The 21,644-nt window shown below is 43.6% G+C and overlaps 1 protein-coding gene across 4 annotated transcripts in view; it reads right to left on the reverse strand.

Moving 5' to 3' along the window:
• ACOT12 (acyl-CoA thioesterase 12) overlaps positions 1 to 21,644 on the reverse strand; it is a 45,343-nt gene that overhangs the window by 3,192 nt on the left and 20,507 nt on the right. For 3 of the 4 annotated variants that reach the window (XM_060201106.1, XM_060201105.1, XM_060201107.1), the window contains 10 exons: positions 21,208 to 21,364; positions 18,219 to 18,338; positions 16,608 to 16,758; positions 13,619 to 13,674; positions 13,263 to 13,326; positions 10,968 to 11,051; positions 7,179 to 7,312; positions 2,902 to 3,030; positions 1,661 to 1,787; positions 927 to 1,079 (listed from right to left, as the gene is read on the reverse strand). In XM_060201106.1, coding sequence (XP_060057089.1) covers positions 930 to 1,079; positions 1,661 to 1,787; positions 2,902 to 3,030; positions 7,179 to 7,312; positions 10,968 to 11,051; positions 13,263 to 13,326; positions 13,619 to 13,674; positions 16,608 to 16,758; positions 18,219 to 18,338; positions 21,208 to 21,364 — 1,172 coding nt within the window. In that variant the 3' untranslated portion in view covers positions 927 to 929. Of the gene's footprint in view, positions 1 to 926; positions 1,080 to 1,660; positions 1,788 to 2,901; positions 3,031 to 7,178; positions 7,313 to 10,967; positions 11,052 to 13,262; positions 13,327 to 13,618; positions 13,675 to 16,607; positions 16,759 to 18,218; positions 18,339 to 21,207; positions 21,365 to 21,644 lie in introns of those variants that run through there. The other variant, XM_060201108.1, reaches the window with a different exon arrangement.

The raw sequence follows: 21,644 nt of genomic DNA on the forward strand, positions 1-21,644 counted from the left end.
AACAGAATTTTGAAAGCTATTTTCACCCTAACCCAATCATTGACATTTGCTTTGAGATGCAATTTGTATTTTTAATCTCTCTCTCTCTCTCTCCCTCTCTTTCTCTCTCTCTCAAAGATTTTATTTATATCCTATGATTCTGCAATTCCTCTCCTGGGGATACATCCTAGGGAACCCAACACACCCATCCAAAAAGATGTGTGTATACCTACGGTCATTTTGTAATAGCCAAAACTTGGAAGCAACCCAGATATCCAACAACAGATGATGGGCTAAGCAAGTTGTGGTCTAGATTCACAATGGAATACTACTCAGCTATTAAAAATGGTGAATTTACCATTTTCAGCTCATTTTGGATGGAGCTTGAAGAAATTATGTTAAGTGAAATAAGTCAGAAACAGAAGGATGAATGTGGGATGATCTCACTCACAGGCAGAAGTTGAAAACCAAGATCAGAAGAGAAAACACAAGTAGAACCTGAAATGGAGTTGGTGTATTGCACCAAATTTGGTAAAAGACTCTGGTGTGGGCAGAGGGGGAGAGTACAGGTCCTGGAAAAGGACAGGGGACCTACTGGAGGTTGTATTGTTATGTGGAAAACTGAGAAATGTTATGCATGTACAAACTACTGTATTTACTGTTGACTGTAAAACATTAATCCTCCAATAAAGAAATTTTTAAAAATTTCTATAAGAAAAAGATTTTATTTACTTATGAGAAAGATAACAAGGAGAGAGAGAAAGAACCAGACATCACTCTGGTACATATGCTGTTAGTGATTAAACCTGGGTGTTGTTTTTTTTAACCTCTTCCTAACTGCATTTTCCTTAGGTTGACGACATCATTTAGCAGTCCAGAATCTTGTCAAGTGTCAGGGCTAATATTCGTGACCAAAAAAGTGGAGGCTAAGTTATTGAAAATTTTACCATTTAAGATGTTCTTGTGAGCCCATCATCCATGGTATTCTCGATGAATTGTATACACGAGGCTGCTGCGTCTTCAATAGACTTTGACCAGCCACCCAGGTTTCCGGCAAAGTAAGGAAGGATACTGTCTGAAATCTGGTTAAAATAAGATACCTGTATCAAAAGAAAACACACTGTTTTAGGTTCTTATTGACTTGGAGTTGTTGTTGTTTCTTGTTTGTTTGTTTTGGCCTCCAGGAGTATTACTGGGGCTCAGTACCACCACTACAAATCTACTGCTCCTGGCGGCCATTTTTTCCATTTTATTGGCTAGGACAGAGAGAAATTGAGAGGGCATGGAGAGATAAGCAGGTAGAGAGAAAGACAGACACCTGTAGACCTGCTTCACTTCTTGTGATGTGTTCCCCCCCCCCCAGAAGGGGAGCTTGAACCCAGATCCTTGCGTGGGTCCTTGCTCTTAACTGTGTGAGCTTAACCAGGAGCACCACTGCCCAGCCCCCTGACTTGGAGTTTTTGTTTTTGTTTTTTTTTCAAGCAGGGACCTGAATCATGCTGATTGGAGGGAAGTCATATCCTTAATCTGGAGATCTTCTGAAATGGTCCTCAAAAGATAACTCTGGTGTCCCCTGGTAAGGACACACTTTATATAGTTACAGATAATCAGGAAAGCTGGGCAAACAATTTCTCCATGTCTCTAGGAGCAAATCCACCTGTAAAGGTTTCATCAAACTTACAATGCATGAATTGCTGCTCACAGCGTGGATGACAAAGCCAGCACAAGTAATTTCACTTCTGATGTACTGAGGAGAAGAGGGGACTGATGCCAGAAGAACCGACTTCATTGCCACTGTGAAGGTGCTGCTGCTGAAAGATGAAAGCACATTTTTTCTAAGTTCTTGCAAAAGGTGAAGAATAGTTGTTAGAAAAGAAATAGCTGTGGTTGTTGCAATTCCTCTCAGTTAACTCTCAGGAAACTTCCTCTTAGAAAAAATACAGTAGAGAGTATATGTGTAACACTTCTCAGTTTTCCACATAATGATTCAACCCCCACTAGGTCCTCCTCTGCCATTATATTCCAGGCCCTGAACCGCCCCTCACCACCCCACCCCCACCAGAACCTTTTACTTTGGTGCAATATATCAATTTTATTTAATTTTTATTCATTATTGGATAGAGACAGAAAGTGAGAGGGGGAGATAGAGAGGGAGAGAGACAGAGACACACCTGCAGACAGAGAGCCTTGCTTCACCACTCTTGAAGCCTTCTCCCTGCAGGTGGGGACCAGGGGCTTGAACACAGTTCCTTGCACACTGTAGTGTGTGTGCTTAACACGTGTGCCATGGCCACTTGGCTCCCGTTAGTGGAATGCTTCACAGGCCTACTAACTATCAGTTTTAAATCTACAGAGCCAAAGAAAAGGATGCTGTTTTCGGAATCTTGACTAGTGCCTTCCACTTAGCAAGCATCGATGGACGACTGTTGCTTTATTTTAACAGGACAACTAACAGTCTATATAGAATAAAAAAATTCAGGTGGACAATAGTCACGACCAGAAATGCCTACATCAATTCTCTTATTTTCTTTTTTTAAATTTTATTAGTGATTTAATACTGATTTACAAAACTACAAGATAACATAACAAGGCTGCAACTCCACACCGTTCCTACCACCAGAGTTTTGTGCCCCCCATTCCCTCCACTGGAAGCTACAACAGTAATCTTAAGATTGCAGATAGGGATTAACTATTATTCCTACAACTATCTGTCTATGATTATATATCTCTGCCCATTTTTCCCCTATGGTCCCATCTTCTCTTCCTTTCGAAGACAGACATACACGGATCACTCCATCCAAATGTCCCTTGCTTCTTCTCTCTCTGGGTCCTGATAGCACTCTGCTGACTCCCTTATTTTCATAGAAGCCTTGTCTTTCAGCAATAAAACATTGCTCTGATATTTGTATTGCATATACTCACCCATCTTTGCAAGAACTTCTTCGTGATACAAGCACTACCAAATCTTTGGGTTTGTCATTATTCACTACCGGACACGTGATATAATATATCTGATCATCCTCACTGACCCAGTCAATGATCTGGCAAGACCTAAGTAGAGAAAACAGTGGAAGATTAGACTTTTCTACTCTAGGATAAGGCATTCATTAGTTTGCATAACTTCATTACTGGAGTTCACATTCACTCTTCTGCTCATAGAACCATCTTTCCCAAGCCAACAGCAGCTCCCAAACTCAGTCTTAAGAGAAAGAGCATTTTGGTCAGAAGGAGTCATCCTATATGTGGTGTAGATTGTTGTTAAAATTTTCGGAGGGCTCTAGCTGGGCGGGCTTGCTTCACGGGCGGGTAACAGAGACGCGGAGACAATGGCTGGGCAGGGAAGCTGTATTTCTTTATTCACGAACAACGATTTATAAACTAAACCAAACTAATCACCAAACAAAACTCTGCTGTCTCTTTGCGGCGGCGCAAGCACTCTCCCTTACTCTGAAACTCAGGAACCCCTCTCGCAAGCACTCTCTCTAACTCTGGAACTCTCGAACTCTGCCACTTTGGAACTCTCGCAGGGTTCCTTGGGGCGGGGCCAAGCAGGCCCACGAAATTAACAGGACTGATCCAATTCTCTTGGCGGGGGAGAACTAGAACCCAATGTAAAGCATACAACAGTAGATGATCCTCTGGTTCTAAAGCTACTATTCTCAACACTTCAGATAAGGCATTTGGTTTTTTTCCACAAAATTATTTGTCCTCTTTCTTCTCCTTTTTTTTTTTTTTTTTAACTTGTTACCTGAGTACTGCTCCTCTCTGGCTTATGGTGGTGCAAGGGATTGATCCTGGGACTCTGGAGCCTCAGGCACGAGGATCTCTTTGCATAACCATTATACTACCTACCATCACCCAAAAATTATTTCTCTCTATGATCAAGTAATAATATTTTGAATTATAAGACCAGTTCAAGAAGATAAAGGAATATGGTATATTGGTAAGAGCACAGAAGCATGAAGTTAAACAGTTGCCCTTAAATACCAGAGTGACAATGAGTCACTTTTCTAGTCTACAAAATATAGGTATACCTAGAGGGCTATTTTAGGATTAAAATGGCACAGTACCTGAGCAATGGTAAGTACAAAAGAAAAGGAAGTTGAGGGGCCAGGCGATGGTGCACCTGGTTGAGTGCACACATTACAGTGCACAAGGATGCAGGTTCAAGCCCCCAGCCACCACCTGCAGAAAGAAAGCTTCACGAGGGGTGAAGCAGGGCTGCAAGTGTCTCTCTATCTTTCTCCCTCTCTACTTCTCCCTCCCCCTCTCAATTTCTCTCTGTCACTATTCAGTAAATAAATAAAAAGAAAAAAATTTTAAAAAAAGAAAAAGAAGTTGAGCTAAAGCCATCTATCCATGCATTCATCCATCCATCCACTCATCCATCCATGCATGCATCTCTCCATTCATTCAAGTTCAATTGGAACCAAGTGTCAGGAGTCAGACAGTGGGAGACATTTTCAAAGAATACAGAAGTTTAGGCATGGTTCTGGCCAAAAAGTTCCATACTTAATAGAATATCTACGAAGAGAGATACAAGAAAATCGTCAAGTGTTTCCTCTATTTTCAGGAGTGTTTTATTATTATATCATTAAAAGGATCTATCACTTTAGTATCTGTGCAAATAGAACACATAATCTCAGAAATACTTCACGTTAGTGGTGTTAAATTGTCTGTAATCACAGTAGAGTCTAGACTTCTTCTTCTTCTTTTTTTTTTTTTTTGTCTCCAGGGTTATGGCTGGAGCTCGGTGCCTGCACTAGGAATCCATTGCTCCTGGAGGCTGTTTTCCCATTTTGTTGCCCTTGTTGTTGGATAAGAACAGAGAGAAATTGAGAGGGAAGGGAAAGACAGAGAGGGGGAGAGAAAGACAGACACCTGTAGACTTGCTTCACTGCTTGTGAAGCGACTCTCCTGCAGGTGGGTGAGCTGGTGGCTGGAACCGGGATCCTTATGTCAGTCCTTGCGCTTAGCATCTTATGCACTTAACCAGCTGCACTACCACCTGGTCCCCAGAGTGTAGACATTTTAAAGATTTTAAGCAGATGGTTACACTTTATATAGGAAGGCCATCTCACCAATCCTGCTCTTAGAACAGGATGTCTGTCCATGAGCCTCTCAGTGTCTACTGTCCTCCTTGGAAACCCCCTTGGAGACTCCCCTGGAGACCTGGGACCCCCTTGGAGAAGGAAGTAGGACCTGAGTGCAATGAGTCCCTGTCAGTGCAGTTGACAAGGTGCACAGCTATAAACTCCAGGGAAAGAAGGGGGAGTAAAGGAGGCTGAGAAGGGGTACAAGGGACAAGAAATGACACAAGAGGGGGGTCAGGCGGTAGCACAGCGGGTTAAGCGCACATGGCGCAAAGCACAAGGACCCATGTAAGGCTCCTGGTTCCAGCCCCGGCTCCCCACCTGCAAGGGAGTCGCTTCACAGGCGGTGAAGCAGATCTGCAGGTGTCTGTCTTTCTCTCCTCCTCTCTGTCTTGCCCTCCTCTCTCCATTTCTCTCTATCCTATCCAACAACGAAGGACATCAACAATAACAATAATAACCACAATAAGGCTACAACAACAAGGGCAACAAAAGGGGGGGATGGCCTCCAGGAGCAGTGGATTCATGGTGCAGGCACTGAGCCCAGCAATAACCCTGGAGGCAAAAAAAAAAAAAAAAGGAAGGAAGGAAGGAAGGAAGAAAAGAGAAATGACACAAGAGTCAGAGACTGAGAGAAGGTAGACATCTGTCAGGCAGGGAGGACAGGAAGGAATGAGTTTTCACCTTAGTCATCACACAGTTTCCTCTCCCAACTTGTCACCAGGGAGAACAACTCACAAGAATGGCTGGTTAAATATCAAGAGTGGGAAGGAGGCAGGACAATTAGAGAATCACTTCCTCAAGGGCAGTGAGACTGTATTAAAGTTGGAGAGTGTGGAATTGAGAGCCTGACAGATATGGGCTCCATCCTTTTACTACATGCACACACATTACAATGCACAAGGACCCATATTTAAGACCAGTAGTTCTGAGTTAGTACAAAATTCTTGCCCCCTCTCTCCCACCAGGACTCTTCCACTATTTCTGGTGGTCTGTATTTTCCTTCCTTCCTTCCTTCCTTCCTTCCTCTCTTCCTGACAAGTCTCAGGACCTCTCTCTTGTTGAATATGAACCATCCATCTTGAAGTCATTGGTAGGATTACTATAGAAATGGGGATTTATGAACTCAATCTAGATGATAAATAAATTAGAATTCTTATGTCTTTCAGTAGGATCTGATAAAATTTCCTGTACAGAGCAAGCTCTAAATAATATATAAATAATTTGTTATTCACATTTTGCTTCCAGAGTTATTGCTGGGGCTTGGTGCCAGCACTAGGAATCCACTGCTCCTGGTGGCCACTTTTTTCCATTCTGTTGCATAGAATAGAGAGAAATTGAGAGAGGAGGGGGAGGTAAAAGAAAGATAGACACTTACAGCCCCACTTCACCCCTTACAAAGCATCCCACCAACAGCTGGGGAGCAGAGGCTCGAACTCAGATCCTTGCTCAGGTCCTCATGCTTAGTGCACTTAACCAGGTGCACCACTGCCCGCCCCCTTACAATATTCTTTAACCAATTTTTTTTTTAAATAGTGATACATTGGGGAATTAGAAATGAATTGCTCTAGAGAGGCTGTCTGTTACATGATTCCAGAACTGGCCAAAAAAAACAATATTTAAGGGCCAGAGAAGTATACTTGACATTCATGAGGTCCTGGTTTGGACCTCCTGCTCTGCCTAGGATAGAGCTCTGCTCATCTTTCTCTGTCTCTCTCATAAAAATAAATAAATAAAAATTAATAAATAAAATTAAATGTAAAAATAAATATTTTATTTTGTTTTATTTATTTTTAAATATATTTATTTATTTCCTTTTGTTGCCCTTGCTGTTTTATTGTTGTAGCTATTACTGTTGTTGTTACTGATGTCGTTGAATAGGACAGAGAGAAATGGAGAGAGGAGGGAAAGACAGAGAGGTGGAGGAGAGAAAGACAGACACCTGCAGACTTGTTTCACCATCTGTGAAGTGACTCCCCTGCAGGTGGGGAGTCAGGGGCTCGAACCGGGATCCTTACACCGGTCCTTGCGCTTCACACCACATGAACTTAACCCACTGCACTACCACTTGACTCCCAAAAGGAAATACTTTAAATTTATTCTTACACATAGTGAGGGTCCCACAAAGGTCTGAGGGTAAAGTCTGACAAGAGATGATACGCCAGGTGTGCTGGTCTCGCCACGTGCTTCTCAACCCAGACCGATAAAATATCGGGCTCTTCCAGAGTATAGATTTTTATCTAGATGGTAACAGTGAAAGGAAAAAAATAATCACAAAGGAGTATTTGATGCTTCTCCTTTAAAAAGAAAAACCAGAATCATTTGTAGTCACGGGGTGATTGCACTAGCTCAAGCCTCTTAATATCTGGACAATAATGAAACCAACTATGGACACTTTCTTTCACACACTTGCAAGTCTAAGGCTTTAACCAGGATGCTATATTCCTGTGTTCTCCAAACAACACATGACTTGAAGTTAGGGATGGTTTTTTTCTATTTTTTATGAGCGTGCAACTGTTATTCTGATGAAAAAAAAATAATAAGAACACAAGCCTTTCTCTTTTTATTTCTTTGCGATATTTCCCTGCCTCTATCCAGCAACAACAGAAAACATTAGCAGACTGCTCAGCAAGCTAGTGCCTCTTCTCTCCCCAGAGACCCTGGAGTTTAGTCTCTACCTGAAGACATTTCCCCAGGATGCCAGGCATGCTGCAAGTGGACCACTGGGACCCAGAAAGCAATCCAACCACCTCTAGAACCCACTCAACCTGTCAGTAGCTCCCCCAAAGCATCACATTTCTTCAGCACGAAACATTTCTTTCATTTGTGGATTACAAGGGCTCACCCTCTGGGAGGCCAGCTCCTAGGTTTTTGATTGTTGAGTCCTAAGAGAGGAGGCCCGCCCGTGCTGGGGGCCTATTTGACAGAAACTTGGACATTAATGTCTCCCTTGTTACTTGGAACCCTTCTCCTCTGCTCTTGCCAATAACCAGAGATCCGATGTGTTCCACTAAGAACACATTTCTGTCTCCATCTCTTTCAGGGTGCTTGCAAGGGAGTGTTGCAATGTACCATCCTGTATGAGCATTCCCATGGCAACAAGCTGTGAGAAGACAAACAAACAGGGTTCAGACTTCGCTGCAGGAATCAGGCAGATGGAAAAAAAAATCAGACTCTGAGAGCGAGAAACCTTTATTTAAATCTAAATATCTTCAAGAAGAAATCAGAAACTGGCTAAAAGCAGCATCAGAAGCTAGCTGCTTGTGCCACTTTATCTCACCAATGGACCTTCGTGGCACACCTGTCTGTAAACACAGCTCACAAAGTAGGGGAAGACAAGGCACTTGCAGAACAGAAAGGGAGCCATGAATAGGGCTTTGGGTAGTTGCTTGGTCTCAGCTCTGTAGAGATCGCCTACCTTTACTCCTTATTATGATCAGGAGAGAAAGGGGTTCACTGGTGTAAATGCAGAAGCATTTAATACGAAGAATACCAAGTACTAAGCGCAAGGACCTGGATTCAAGCCTCCATTCCCCACCTGCAGCGGGAACCTTCATGAGTGGTGAAGCAGGGCTGCAGGTCTCTCTCTCTCTCTCTCTCCCTCTCTCTCTCTCGCCCCATCCTCTCTCAATTTCTGTCTCTATCCAAAAATAAATAAATAAAAAGAAAAAAGAAAGTGAGAGAGGAAAGGAAGGAGTGAAGGAAAAAGGACTTAGTAGAAGCAGTGGAATCAGGTAGAAACAAATAGATCCTGGCGGCAAAAAAAAAAAAAAGACTTGTGGGAGCTGGGTGGCGGCTCACCTGGTTGAGTGCACATGTTACAATGTACAAGCACTCTGGTTTGAGCCCCTAGTCCCCACCTGCAGGGGGGGAAGCTTTATGAGTGATGAAACAGTCTTTCGAGTGTTTCTCTGTCTTTACTGTCTCTCTTGATTTCTGGCTGTCCCTATCCAATAAATTTAAAAAAAAAAAAAAGGATTTAAAATAAAGAGAATTGTGTAGAAATTCACAATTTAAAATCTCTCAGAATGTGGCCTTCTTTGAAGATGTGGTCGTTACAGATAGAGTTGAGATTAAAGGTCTCTATCCATGGTGACAGGTCTCTTTATAAAAAAGTGAAAATCTGGACACAGGCACACTGGGAGAACCACTTAGAAAGTCAGACACCTGCTGGCGCAGCAGCAAACCCAGGGATGTAACTATTTCCAGAAGACAGAGGGAGGGGTGATGGTGCTCCAGGTTAAGTGCACATGGTATGAAGCTCAGGGATAGTGGGGAAGGGGGCAGGGAGATTCACAAGTCATGTGTCAGTGCCACAGGTGCCTCTCTTTCTACTTCTCTCTGTCTCTACAGGAAGAGGAGCAGGAGGAGAGGGCGGAGGCGGCGCAGTGTTGGCTGCAGAAGAGCTGGAGTCCTGCAGGTACGGAGCCCCAGCAATAACCCTAGTGGCTAAGAAAGAAAGAGAAAAAAAAGAACAACTTGTAAAAAGTTAGATTACAAGCACAAGGACCGGCAGAAGGATCCCGGTTCGAACCCCGGCTCCCCACCTGCAGGGGAGTCGCTTCACAGGCGGTGAAGCAGGTCTGCAGGTGTCTATCTTTCTCTCCCCCTCTCTGTCTTCCCCTCCTCTCTCCATTTCTCTCTGTCCTATCCAACAACAATAATAATAACTACAACAATAAAACAACAAGGGCAACAAAAGGGAATAAATAAATAAAATAAATATTAAAAAAAAAGTTAGATTACTACGTAAGATTTAAATAACATTACATTGTGGCTATGAGAGCAATGCCACAAGACAGTGGATAATTAACCCACAGATTAATTATATATTAATAATATATAATTATATATTATATAAATTGTATATAATATATTTATATAATTATAATATATATTATAATTATGTATATATATTTTTATCAGAGCACTGCTCAGCACTGGCTTATGGTGGTGTGGGGAACTGAACCTGGGACTTTGGAGCCTCAAGCATGAGAGTGTCTTTGAAGAACCATTATGCTACCTACCCCTGCCCAACAGATTCATTTTAAGGAGGAAATTTCTATTGAAGTTCCTAGGGGAAGAAGTTCCTTCCACTTGGGGTGACAGCAGTGGCTTTATAGAGAAGTATTTGTTCAGTACAAGGCAGACTTTGGGGAGATGGAGAAAAGGAAGAGATGGAATATGAGAACTAAGTTCAGAGAGAGGAGCATGCAGTTGTCTGAGAAGGACCCCAGTCAGTCAGCATGTTGTCGAGGCAGGGCTGGCAGCATGCTTGACTCTTAGAAATCATTTCCCAGAAAGTCAAGGGAACAGGAGAGGGCAATGTCAGACTGTAGAAATAGATAAATCCTGTGTTGTTGGTTAAACAGTTCAATTATAACTAAAGTTGAAATGACACCCATATGTTTTCTTTTCTTTTTTGCTTCCAAGGTTATCGCTGGGGCTCAGTTCCTGCACTACTAATTCACTGCTCCCGGAGGCTATTTTTCTTTTTTTGTTGTCCTTGTTGTTCATTGTTGTTGTTATTACTGTTGTTATTATTGCTGTAATTGTTGTTGGATAGGACAGAGAGAAATGGAGAGAGAGGAGGGGAAGACGGAGATAGACACCTGCAGACCAGCTTCACCGCCTGTGAAGCGACTCCCCTGCAGGTGGGGAGCCGGGGGCTTGAACCAGGATCCTTACACAGGTCCTTGCTCTTTGTGCCATGTGCGCTTAACCCGGAGAGCTACCACTGGGCCCCCAAGATTGTTTTATTATTATTATCTTTTTAGAAGCCAAGGTAGAGGCAGGACGACCACCAGTAAAGCTGAGGTAGAGGTCGGACCACCAGCAGTAAACCTCTGTGAGGTGTGAGGGGCGGTGTGCTGACCCACACCCGGTGCCTCCTACCTTTTCACTAGCACTGGTGATCTCCCAACCGCTTTTGGCTGCCAGCTTCTGGAGAGCCTCCACGTTGCCATCACTTAGGGAGACCTAAAAAAACACACGTGGGAAAAGCTGCGAGTCCAGTGCACAGGTTTGTGACCTAGTCCCTTCTGCTGAGAAAATGCACAACTGTGGGAATCAAGGTGAAGGCATTGAGTTTAAAGCCAAGCAACAGGTAACGTATTATCAGACGAGATCGCATATGTTCAGGGTGGTATGGCCGCACACCAGGTAACTCTCATCTATCTAGGACTCTTAATTCAAAATTTAGATGAACAAACACGAAGACTGCCGGCTTTAGTGGATTCATGTATTTTAATTGGTGTCCTGAGTAAAGATAAGATTATCCTTTAGAATGGCATGGAATCGGGGCTGGGTGGTGGCGTACCTGGTTGAACGCACATGTTACAATGGGAAAAGACCTGGGTTCGAGCCCCCAGTTCCCACCTGAAGGGGGAAAGCTTCACAAATGGTGAAGCAGTGCTGCAAGTGTCTCTCTGTCTCTCACCCTCTCTATCCCTCCCTTTCCTCTTGATTTCTTACTGTCTCTATCCAATCAATAAATAAAGATAATAAAATTTTTTTTAAGAATGGCTTAGACTCAGAATAAATCAGCTTGAATTCCCATTTATCTTTTATGATCCAAAGTATTCTAATGTCCTGCTGTGGGAGTTATAAAATGCAAGCCGGTGGGTATACCACTCAGCACAAAATGCTCTAGGACACCAGAGCTCAATGCCACTGGGGACTTGAATGCACTTGGTAGCTGAGTGTCCTGAGTCTGTCATCTATCTGTGTGATCTAAACGAAGCAGTGAAGCACACGGTTGGGAACCTGTCACTGACTGCTTTGGGTCTTAAATTCATTTTGAAAAGACTGGCTGAGACAATTCCCTTCTCCCCTAAGCTTTATGAGACTACCTATATCAGTTAAACAAACAGGCCATGGCCGGTGCGCCGCTATGTTCCATCGCTGGGGAGCCAGAGACGACCCGAACTGCCCCTACGGCTCCAGACAGACTATGACCCACATAGTCAACGACTGCCACCTCTCCAGATTCAAAGGAGGTCTCGAAACTTTACATCAGGCTCAACCTGACGCTGTTGACTGGCTACAGAAGAAGGGCAAACGCTAGAAGAAGAAGAAGTTAAACAAAGGGATTGCCATTTGATCATCATCATTATTATTAGTGATTTAATGATTGACAATACTGTGGGATAAGAGGGGGTACAATTCCATATAATTCCCACCACCAGAGTTCCATGTCCCATCCCCTCCACTGGAAACTTCTCTATTCTTTATCCCTCTACAAGTATAGACCAAAGATCTTCCTTTGCTGAAAGTGAATAGACATGAGCCCTAGGTCAGGGCAATGGTGGTTTACAATTAACAGTATCTGTACACTTTTCCCATAATTGGAAGCTACTCTCTGCCCTGATCCAGCTTTCTAGTTTTATTCTCAACTCTGACACCATCTTCCCAGACAATACTTTTTTTTTTTTTGCCTCCAGGGTTATTGCTGGGCCTCAGTGCCTGCACCATGAATCCACTGCTCCTGGAGGCCATTTTTTTCCCCTTTTTGTTGCCCTTGTTGTCGTAGCCTTGTTGTGGTTATTATTGTTATTGTTGCTGTCGTTCGTTGTTGGATAGGACAGAGAGAAATGGAGAGAGGAGGGGAAGACAGAGAAAGATGGATACCTGCAGACCTGCTTCACCGCCTGTGATGCGACTCCCCTGCAGGTGGGGAGCCGGGGACTGGAACTGGGATCCTTCCACCTGTCCTTGCACTTTGTGCCATGTGCACTTATCCCACTGCACTACCGCCCAACCCCCCAGCCCACTGCATTACCGCCTGAAACCCCCGCCTCCCCCCCACAATACTTTTAGTCCACCTTCATGTTAGCCATGGGGCTCAGGCAAAAATTAGTAAAGTCATGAGTCCCTTAGAATAAACCTAAAACAGACTTCCTAGCTCCTTCCAGCATGAAAACCCCAAATCTCATCTGCTCTATTCTTACCTTTGGGTTCCTGATTATTAAACAATTTGTTCTACTTTGTACCTTAATGCTTTTTAGCCACCAAGTTGCAGATGCGACCATGACACCAACCTGACTTCCCTGGGCAGACGACCTCACCAGTGTGTCCTGGAACCCCAGCTCCCCAGAGCCCTGCCCCACTTGGCAAGGTTAGTAACAGAGGATTGCTGTTTCTGTCAAGACATGATCAATACAGAAGAGCTCTACCTCATCAAATAGTTACCTGGTTGTTTATGTTCCAGTGGACACGAAGTGGAACCTCTTTTTTGTGGGAAATAATGTATTTTCTGGAAGAGATTAAAATGACAAATAATAGGTTGTTTTTTCTTTCTAACATTTAGCATACAATAGTAACCATCACACTTCTCTGAACTGAAATCAGCAGTTTCAAAAGGCTGTTTTTCTTAGGGGAACGAATGACAGGGAAACATTGTACACAGCAGTAGCCTCCACAGTCAGAAAGCATGGGGCCTTCAGTTTGAGTGTTATGGAAATGGAGTCCCAGAGAGGGGTGCTTTTTTTATGTCCTTTGTCAGGGAAGGGAAGATTCAATAAAATCCTTATACCGCTTTCCCTTACCTGCCTAAACGAATTCTCTTGCGTGCCAGGGCTCCATAGTATCGTCTAAAATCATCCTTTAAGAAAAGAAAAGAAAAAATAAAAAAGGAAAACAATACAATTCTAATATTTTGGTACCATAGTCCTAAAGTTCCTCTCTCCAAGGTCAGTTGAGGAACTGAATTGAACCTCTCTCTCTCTCTCTCTCTCTCTCTCTTACTGTGCCCCAGTATGGTTCCGTAGCCCCCATGTCCACTTGGTCGATTCCAAATTATATTCCTCCATGAGGATCATTTCTGGAACCATCCGTTCCACCCCGGTTCCATGGCTGCCAGTTCTTAGCAACATCGCCCCGCCAGATATTCGTCAGGATGAGGCATCATCTAAGTTCATTTCCCACATCTACGCTCGACCGGACCTGCCAATCTACGCGGATATCTTCGCCCACCCTGTCCAACGCTTGACGTCTTGTCACCCAATCTGGTCCCCTATGCCTACACTGAACTTCTCTGTTCCAGACTATTGGAAACAGAGTTGGCAGTCAGCTGAGGTCAAGAACAAACACCTCATCACAGACCCCTGCGAGCGTCAACCCAGCTTTGACCTAGCACGTTATGACTGGGCCCTCCTCAATCGCTATCGAACAGGCCATGGCCGGTGCGCCGCTATGTTCCATCGCTGGGGAGCCAGAGACGACCCGAACTGCCCCTGCGGCTCCAGACAGACTATGACCCACATAGTCAACGACTGCCACCTCTCCAGATTCAAAGGAGGTCTCGAAACTTGACATCAGGCTCCACCTGGCGCTGTTGACTGGCTACGGAAGAAGGGCAAACGCTAGAAGAAGAATTGGAGCCCTCCTCAGTGCTGGTATATGGTAGTGCAGAGGATTGAACCTGGGACTTCAGAGCCTCAGGCAGAGGGTCTCTGCATGACCATTATGCTGTCTACCCTCACTCAGTCACTGAGCCTCTCTGTGAACTACCCTCATCACCTACAAAGGGCAGGTGCATGGATAATACTACAACTGTTCAGCTCTTTCTTTTTTCAATTTAATTTTATTTGATAGGACAGAGAGAAATGGAAAGGGGTGAGAGACAGAGAGACACCTGCAGCCCTGCTTCACTGCTTGTGAAGCTTCCCCCCTGCAGGTGGAGGCCAGTGGCTCGAACCCATGTCCTTGTGCGCTCAATCGGGTGCACCACTGCCCAGCCCCTATCAGTTTTATTTATTTGCTTGCTTTTACCAGAGCACTGCTCAGCTCTGGTTTATAGTGGGGGGTGGGGGACTGAACCTAGGACTTTGGAGCCTCGGGCATGAGAGGCTCTTTGCATAACTCTTACGTTGTCTATTCCCACTCAGCAGTTTTTTTTTTTTTTTTACAGGAGGTAATGATTACAATAATGATATATATATATCTTACGGTATTTTTTGTTTGCTTATCTTTTTTACTGATTATATAATTCTTGTAAATGAAGGTAACTTTGGTTGTTTTTTTTTTAAGTGTACAAGTTTTTTTAAATTTTTATTTATTCTCTTTTGTTGCCTTTGTTGTTTTTTTATTGTTGTAGTTACCATTGTTGTTGTTGTCATTGTTGTTGGATAAGACAGAGAGAAATGGAGACAGGAGGGGAAGACAGAGAGAGAGAGAGACACCTGCAGACCTGCTTCACCGCTTTTGTAGTGACTCCCTGGCAGGTGGGGAGCCAAGGGCTCGAACTGAGATATCCATACCAGTCCCTGCGCTTTGCGCCACATGCACTTAACCCGCTGTGCTACTGCCTGACTCCCAACGTTGGTTTTTTTTAACCTTTTTTTTTTTTAATGACATGTTTTTCCTTTGCTTTTTTCTTTAGATAGTGAGAGGGATAGAGACAGAGAGAAGGAGAGACATCTGCAGCACTGCTCCAGCAGTTATGGAATGACCTCTGCAGGTACAAATCAGTGGCTTGAACCCAGGTGTTCACTCATGTTGAGTGGACTCTACTGGGTGTTCCACCAGCCAGCCCCAAGGCAATGTTAGTTTAAACTTTATTTTAGGGGGCATTTTATTTTACTTTTTTTTTTTTGTTTTGCCTTCAGGGTTACTGCTGGGGCTTGGTGCCTGTTCAGCGCTACGAATCCATAGCCTTTTGTTGAGGGATCGAGACCCACCCTCCAGACCTCACCACTACTCAAGCACATGCTGCTGATGGTAGCCAATCTCTTTTAGGTTCCCTCTTCTCCTCCCTTCTCTTTCTATCCATCCCCCAAGACTGTCTGTAGTGTTTGGACCTGTCTTTCCCTTTTCCTAAAGTGGCCTTGTTGCCAATTTTCACCTTTAAGAAAAAAAAAAAAAAAACATTAAGGGTCGGGTGGTGGCACATCTGGTTGAGTACACATGTTACAATGTGCAAGGACCCAAGTTCGAGTCCCTGGCCTCCACCTGCAGGGGGAAAGCTTTGCAAGTGGTGAAGCAGGGCTGCAGGTGTCTCTCTGTCTCTCTCCCTATCTCCCCCTACCCTCTTGATTTCTGGCTGTCTCTATCCACTAAATAAAGAATTTTTTAAAAATTAAAAAGGATCATTATAGTAGAAACATACGTTTTGAAGAGGTGTCAAATTGTTCTCCTGGGGGTCAGCTGGTCGCACACCTAGTTAAGTGCACAAGACCCAAGTAAGGATCCATAAGGATGCAGGTTCAAGCCCTCGGCTCCCCACCTGCAGGGAGTCGCTTCACAGGCAGAGAAGCAGGTCTGCAAGGTGTCTCTCTTTCTCGCCCCCTCTTTATCTCCCCTTCCTCTCTCGATTTCTCTCTGTCCTATCCAATAAAATGGGAAAAAATGGCCACCAGAAGCAGTGGATTCCTAGTGCCAGCAGCGAGCCCCAGTGATGACCCTGGGGGGGGGGGGGCAGGAGCCAAAGTCATGGAGATTGTTGCTGACGCTCAGAAATCCTGGGTTGAGCTCTGCACTTACAGCTTCTCCCAGGATAACGTCCTGATGACGGAGCCACCTGTGCTTATAACTGACCTTTGACACGGGTTTGATTCTCGGAAATGTAACCAATTCTTGCTTGTCATCCACAGCACCGTAAATGAGGAAAGCACTGTTGATGTGGCGGCCTTGGTCCTTAGCCCACTCCTGGCAGTCAAAGGCCTCCACACGCACTCCCACTTCCACACTGCAGAAGGGAGATGGGGGCTGGTCAGAGAGAAGCAGAGTTCACCCAACCTCTTCTGCCCATGACCCCCAGACCTGCTCCTCCAAGCCAAGAAGAGAATGAGCATGCTGAGTTGTCCAAAATATCTAAGCAACTATTACAATCCATTCGTCAGACCAATCAGTATGCTCTACAAGGGCCCAGGAGCATTTCCATGTTATTTCTCACTTTCAGGCTGGAAAAAGACCAGTTGTGGATTTAAATACACTGAAAAACATGTATGCATATATTTTGGTAAACATAGGTGAGAGTACATAGAGCCAAAGTTTGTTTGTTTGTTTGTTTGTTTTCTCATATAAAATCATCATTCCATAGTCTAAGAAGAGTCAAACTCTAAAAGTAGACAGGAAATGTAGATCTTTTTTTAAATTTACATTTAAGAAATAATAAATCGGGCCAGCAGAACAGCTCACTTGGATAGTGGGCTGCCCTGTCACGTTCAGAACACCAGTTTGAGCCTGGGTTCTACAGTACTGAAGGAAAAATTTGCTGTTGTGGTCTGTCTGTCTGTCTCTCTTTCTTAAAAAAAAGTGCTGGGGGGCAGGGTGGTGGCACCCTTGGCAGAGCACACGCATTACAATGTGCAAAGATCTGGGTCCCCACCTGCAGGGGGAAAGCTTCATGAGTGGTGAAGCAGGACTGCAGGTATCTCTCTGCCTTTCTCCTGCTCTAACCCCTCACCCCTCTTGATGTCTCTGTTTCTATCTAGTAGTAAATAAATAAATAAATACAGTATTAAAAAGTCCTAACTTAAACCTTTTCACTGTAATAATCAATGTAATAATTCACTTATAGTAAGTATAACTGGGAAGAGATTTGGCTGTATGGTGATAAATGTTAGCTCTATTATAGAGTCTCTGGCAACTCTGGAAAGCAAAATGAAGAATTAATAATTATGACAGGTCAGACTTGAACTCTCCAGGTCAGCTGGGATTACATTATGAGGGGAAAGAAAAGCCCAATTTACTCAGCGTATGACTATGCAAGCAGAAGAAAGGGTTCAAGTGTACGTTTGTGAATTTGAAAAGGCAAGTCAAGTTAGAAATAATAAACAAAGGAGACGGGGCACTGGTACAGCCAGTTGAGAGCACTGCCATGCACAAGGACGTGAGTTCAAACCCCTGACTCCCACCTGCAAGGGGGAAGGAAGCTTCAAAAGTGATGAAGCAATGTTGCAAGCCTCTCTCTCTCTCTCTTTCCCTTTCCCCCTTCTCTCTCCCTCTCCTTCCCAATCTCCCCTCTCAGTTTCTTTGCCCTATCAAATATTTTTTAAAAAAGTAAAAAAAGAGATAAAAGGAATTTTAAAATGTAACAAAAATAGTTGGAAATTTATGTAACATGATCCCTATACTTCCTTGCAGCTAAAAGTGAAAACATAAAAGTACTGATGTGCATGTCCGAGAACCTCAGACACGATTTACCAGGTCTCAAATGTGTTGTTGACAATCGCACTGAAGACGAGACGATCCCCAACCGTAGAGGGCCCCCGGAACTTAAACATGTCCACCGACTTCAGAAAGGGGTGTGCCTGACAGAGGCGGCTGAAGAAACAAAGAGAAGAAAAGAGAAAGAAATGCAGTCTTCCTACGAAAACATTTTCATGAGCGGCTAGTTTGTCTGAAGAAGGCAACAGAGGACTCTCCAGTGCGCCTTCTGAAGAAATATCTCCATTCACTCAAGACTGAACTAAATAGCTCAGTCGTGCGTGTTGACAGTGGTTCTGGGCACCCTCCGTTAATATTCTGGTAAAGACTATGTCCCCAAGTCATGGAATTTTTACCAAGATGCTACTCGGGTTTACTCAGGAAGCAGTTGAACTGGAAGAGCTGGAACTTGGATACCTGGAGCTCCTGGTTCCAGCCCTGATGCGCCATGTACTGGAGTAGTGCTCTGGCTTCATGCTCATCCTTTCATGTGAAATTCTTTACCTCCTATAAAATAAGACTGCCTTCCTTCCTTGCTTCCTTCCTCCCTCCCTCCTCCCTCTTTCCCTTCCTTCCTTCCTTCCTCCCTCCCTCTTTCCCTTCCTTCCTTCCTTCCTTCCTCCCATCCTCCCTCCCCTTTCCTTTCCTCTCCTCCACTCTCCTTTCCTCTAATCTCCCCTTCTTTCTCTCCCTTCCTTCCTTTTCCTCTCCCTCTCTCCCTCCTTTCCTTCCTTCCTTCCTTCCTTCCTTCCTTCCTTCCTTCCTTCCTTTCTTTTTCTTCTTTCTCTCTCCCTCCCCTTCTGTCCCCCCACCATGCTAGTGCTTTTATTCTGGTTACAGTCCAGTTCTGTTTTTTGTTCCTTTCCTCTCCTCCCCCTCTCTCCAACCCCCAAGTTATTAGTTCCAATTTGAGGGTCATAGCCACCCCAACATCCCCTAACTACAATCACAAGCGGCTGTGACTCCCAGAATGGAGTGGTGCACGGTAAGGGAACTGCCAGCACGTGCATTTCACACTAGTGCCATAGCTTCCACATATCAAGACTTAACTGTTCTTTTCTCTGTGGAAAACTTAACCTGCACAAAATCTGGAAAGCTACAAGGTACACAATTTACAATTTTATTGTGTAGGAAATCTTGATATATTTACAAAGAGTATTTATAGTCTTCAAAAGTAACTTTTATAATTGTCTACATTTTCAATTCCTGCTGTAGTTATTCAGTTACTCTAAGAAATCATGCCACGCTAAGTGGTTGGATTGCCACAGCTGATCATGCTGTCTTTACGATAGAACAGGTTCAAATGCCTCATTGTCATTAAGAATGGCAGTCTTATTGAGAAACAAGCTCTCTTATTTGTGCATAAATCATAGAAGCGATAGCTACAGGTTTCTAACTATATTCATACTACAGACATATTAATAATAAAGTTCTTCTAATTTGGGGAAAAGTATACCTTAATAGTTTTCAGTAGTTAAGCAAATTGTCAGAAGGGCAGGCCCTGTTCACATGCATTTCAGAGTACAAAATGCTTCATAATTAAATACTTCCATTAAAAATCAAATGATCTTTTCTTGAAACTGAAAAGTACCTAAAAATAATTTTCCAGGTTCTTTCCTCATCCTCTTATTTTCCTTTGGCTGTAATGATTCTAATCAGCACCTTGAAAGGTCAGATCTGATTCTAAATTGCCTCTTTAAAAACCTGTAATTTGTGCAGTGTGTGTGTGTGTGTGTGTGTGTAGGGGGTCGGGGGCTGGTGCCTAAGTGATGAAGTAGTCTGGAAAGTATGGGGTCCTGAGATCTGTTACTGGCACCATAAATGCAAGAGTATTCTTCTGTTCCCTCTCTCTCTCTCTCTCTCTCTCTCTCTCTCTCTCCCTCCCTTCCTCCCTCCCTCCCCTCTCCCATTAAATATATAAATACTAGTTTTTTAAGTTTTGAACTTGATTGTTCAAGTATCGAGTCTATCTTTTAGTTTGCTACAGCACCTGTGTTGTCAATAACTGTCATTACACTGAGTTGCATTGATGTTAAAGATAAACATTTGTAATTTAGGATAAAGTATGTGGACTACCCTTTATTTTTCTTTTTGGACTAAGAACTAAAACATTAGTCTCCAAACAAAAGGATAGATCAACTTAGGATAAATTGGAAAATGGCTTATTGTTAGTTTTTTTATTGTGCATATATGAACTCCTTTACTTGTGTGAAGTTCATTGCTTCAAAAATCATATGGCTGGGGGGCCGGGCTGTAGCGCAGCAGGTTAAGCGCACATGGTGCAAAACCCAAGGTCTTCACGGGAGGTAAAGCAGGTGTTCAGGTGTCTGTCTTTCTCTTCCCCTCTCTGTCTTCCCCTCCTCTATCCATTTATCTCTGTCCTATCCAATAATGGCAGCAATGACAACAATAACAACAACAACAATAACAAGGACAACAAAATGGAAAAAAATGACCTCCAGGAGCAGTGGATTCGTGGTGCAGGCACCAAGCCCCAGCAATAACTCTGGAGGCAAAAAGGAAGGAAGGAAGGAAGGAAGGAAGGAAGGAAGGAAGGAAGGAAGGGAGGAAAGAAGGGAGAAAAACATATGGGTGTCATTTCAACTTTAGATATAATTGAACTGTTTAACCAACAACACAGGACTTAGCTATTTTTACACTCTGATATTACCCTCTCCTGTTCCTGTGACTAACAAAACAACTGAGTCTCTGATTCTTTTTTTATACATATTTTTAAAAGTAAATTTACTATTATTATTTTAACTTTAATTTGATATTGTTTACCAGAGCACTGCTCAGCTCTGGTTTCTGGTAGTGCAGGGCATTGAACCTGGGACTATGGAGTCTCAGGCATGAGAGTCTCTTTGCATAACCGTTATGCTACCTATCCCCTCCACCCCCGGCTCAAGTCTCAGATTCTTAAAAAAACAAAACAAAACTCCCTATTAGTTCCAACATTTGCACACCAAAGGTCAAATCTAAGAACCTTGCAGAAATATTCGCCACTGTCTCCATCCACGCCATAATCTGGCCGCCAAACGTATTTCCGTGATGGTTTGCGTGGGGTGGGAGGACGAGTTCAATGCTCTGCACTGAGGTGCTCTTTGTGGAGACTGTTCCTTCCTCTCCATCACCAATGGCATCTGAAAGGGGGGGGGTGAAGTTAACAGTGATGATGTTCTCTGCAGGACTGGGCCTTTGGCCTCACCTTCCTAATAGTATGCTAGGCTCATGCAGTTTTTAAGAAAACTTAGATTATTCTCCAAGACTTTAAACTCTTGAAGAAATGGGTTGTTGTTGTTAGTTAGTTTGTTTTTTTCTTTCCTACAGAATGACTGTCATCTGAATGATGGATGCCTAATGGTGAACTAAATAACAGATCAGAAAAGATCTCTTAGAGATTATATTCCAACCTATCTTGGA

This window comes from Erinaceus europaeus, chromosome 11, assembly GCF_950295315.1.
Source record: "Erinaceus europaeus chromosome 11, mEriEur2.1, whole genome shotgun sequence".
Classification (NCBI taxonomy): Eukaryota; Metazoa; Chordata; class Mammalia; order Eulipotyphla; family Erinaceidae; genus Erinaceus; species Erinaceus europaeus.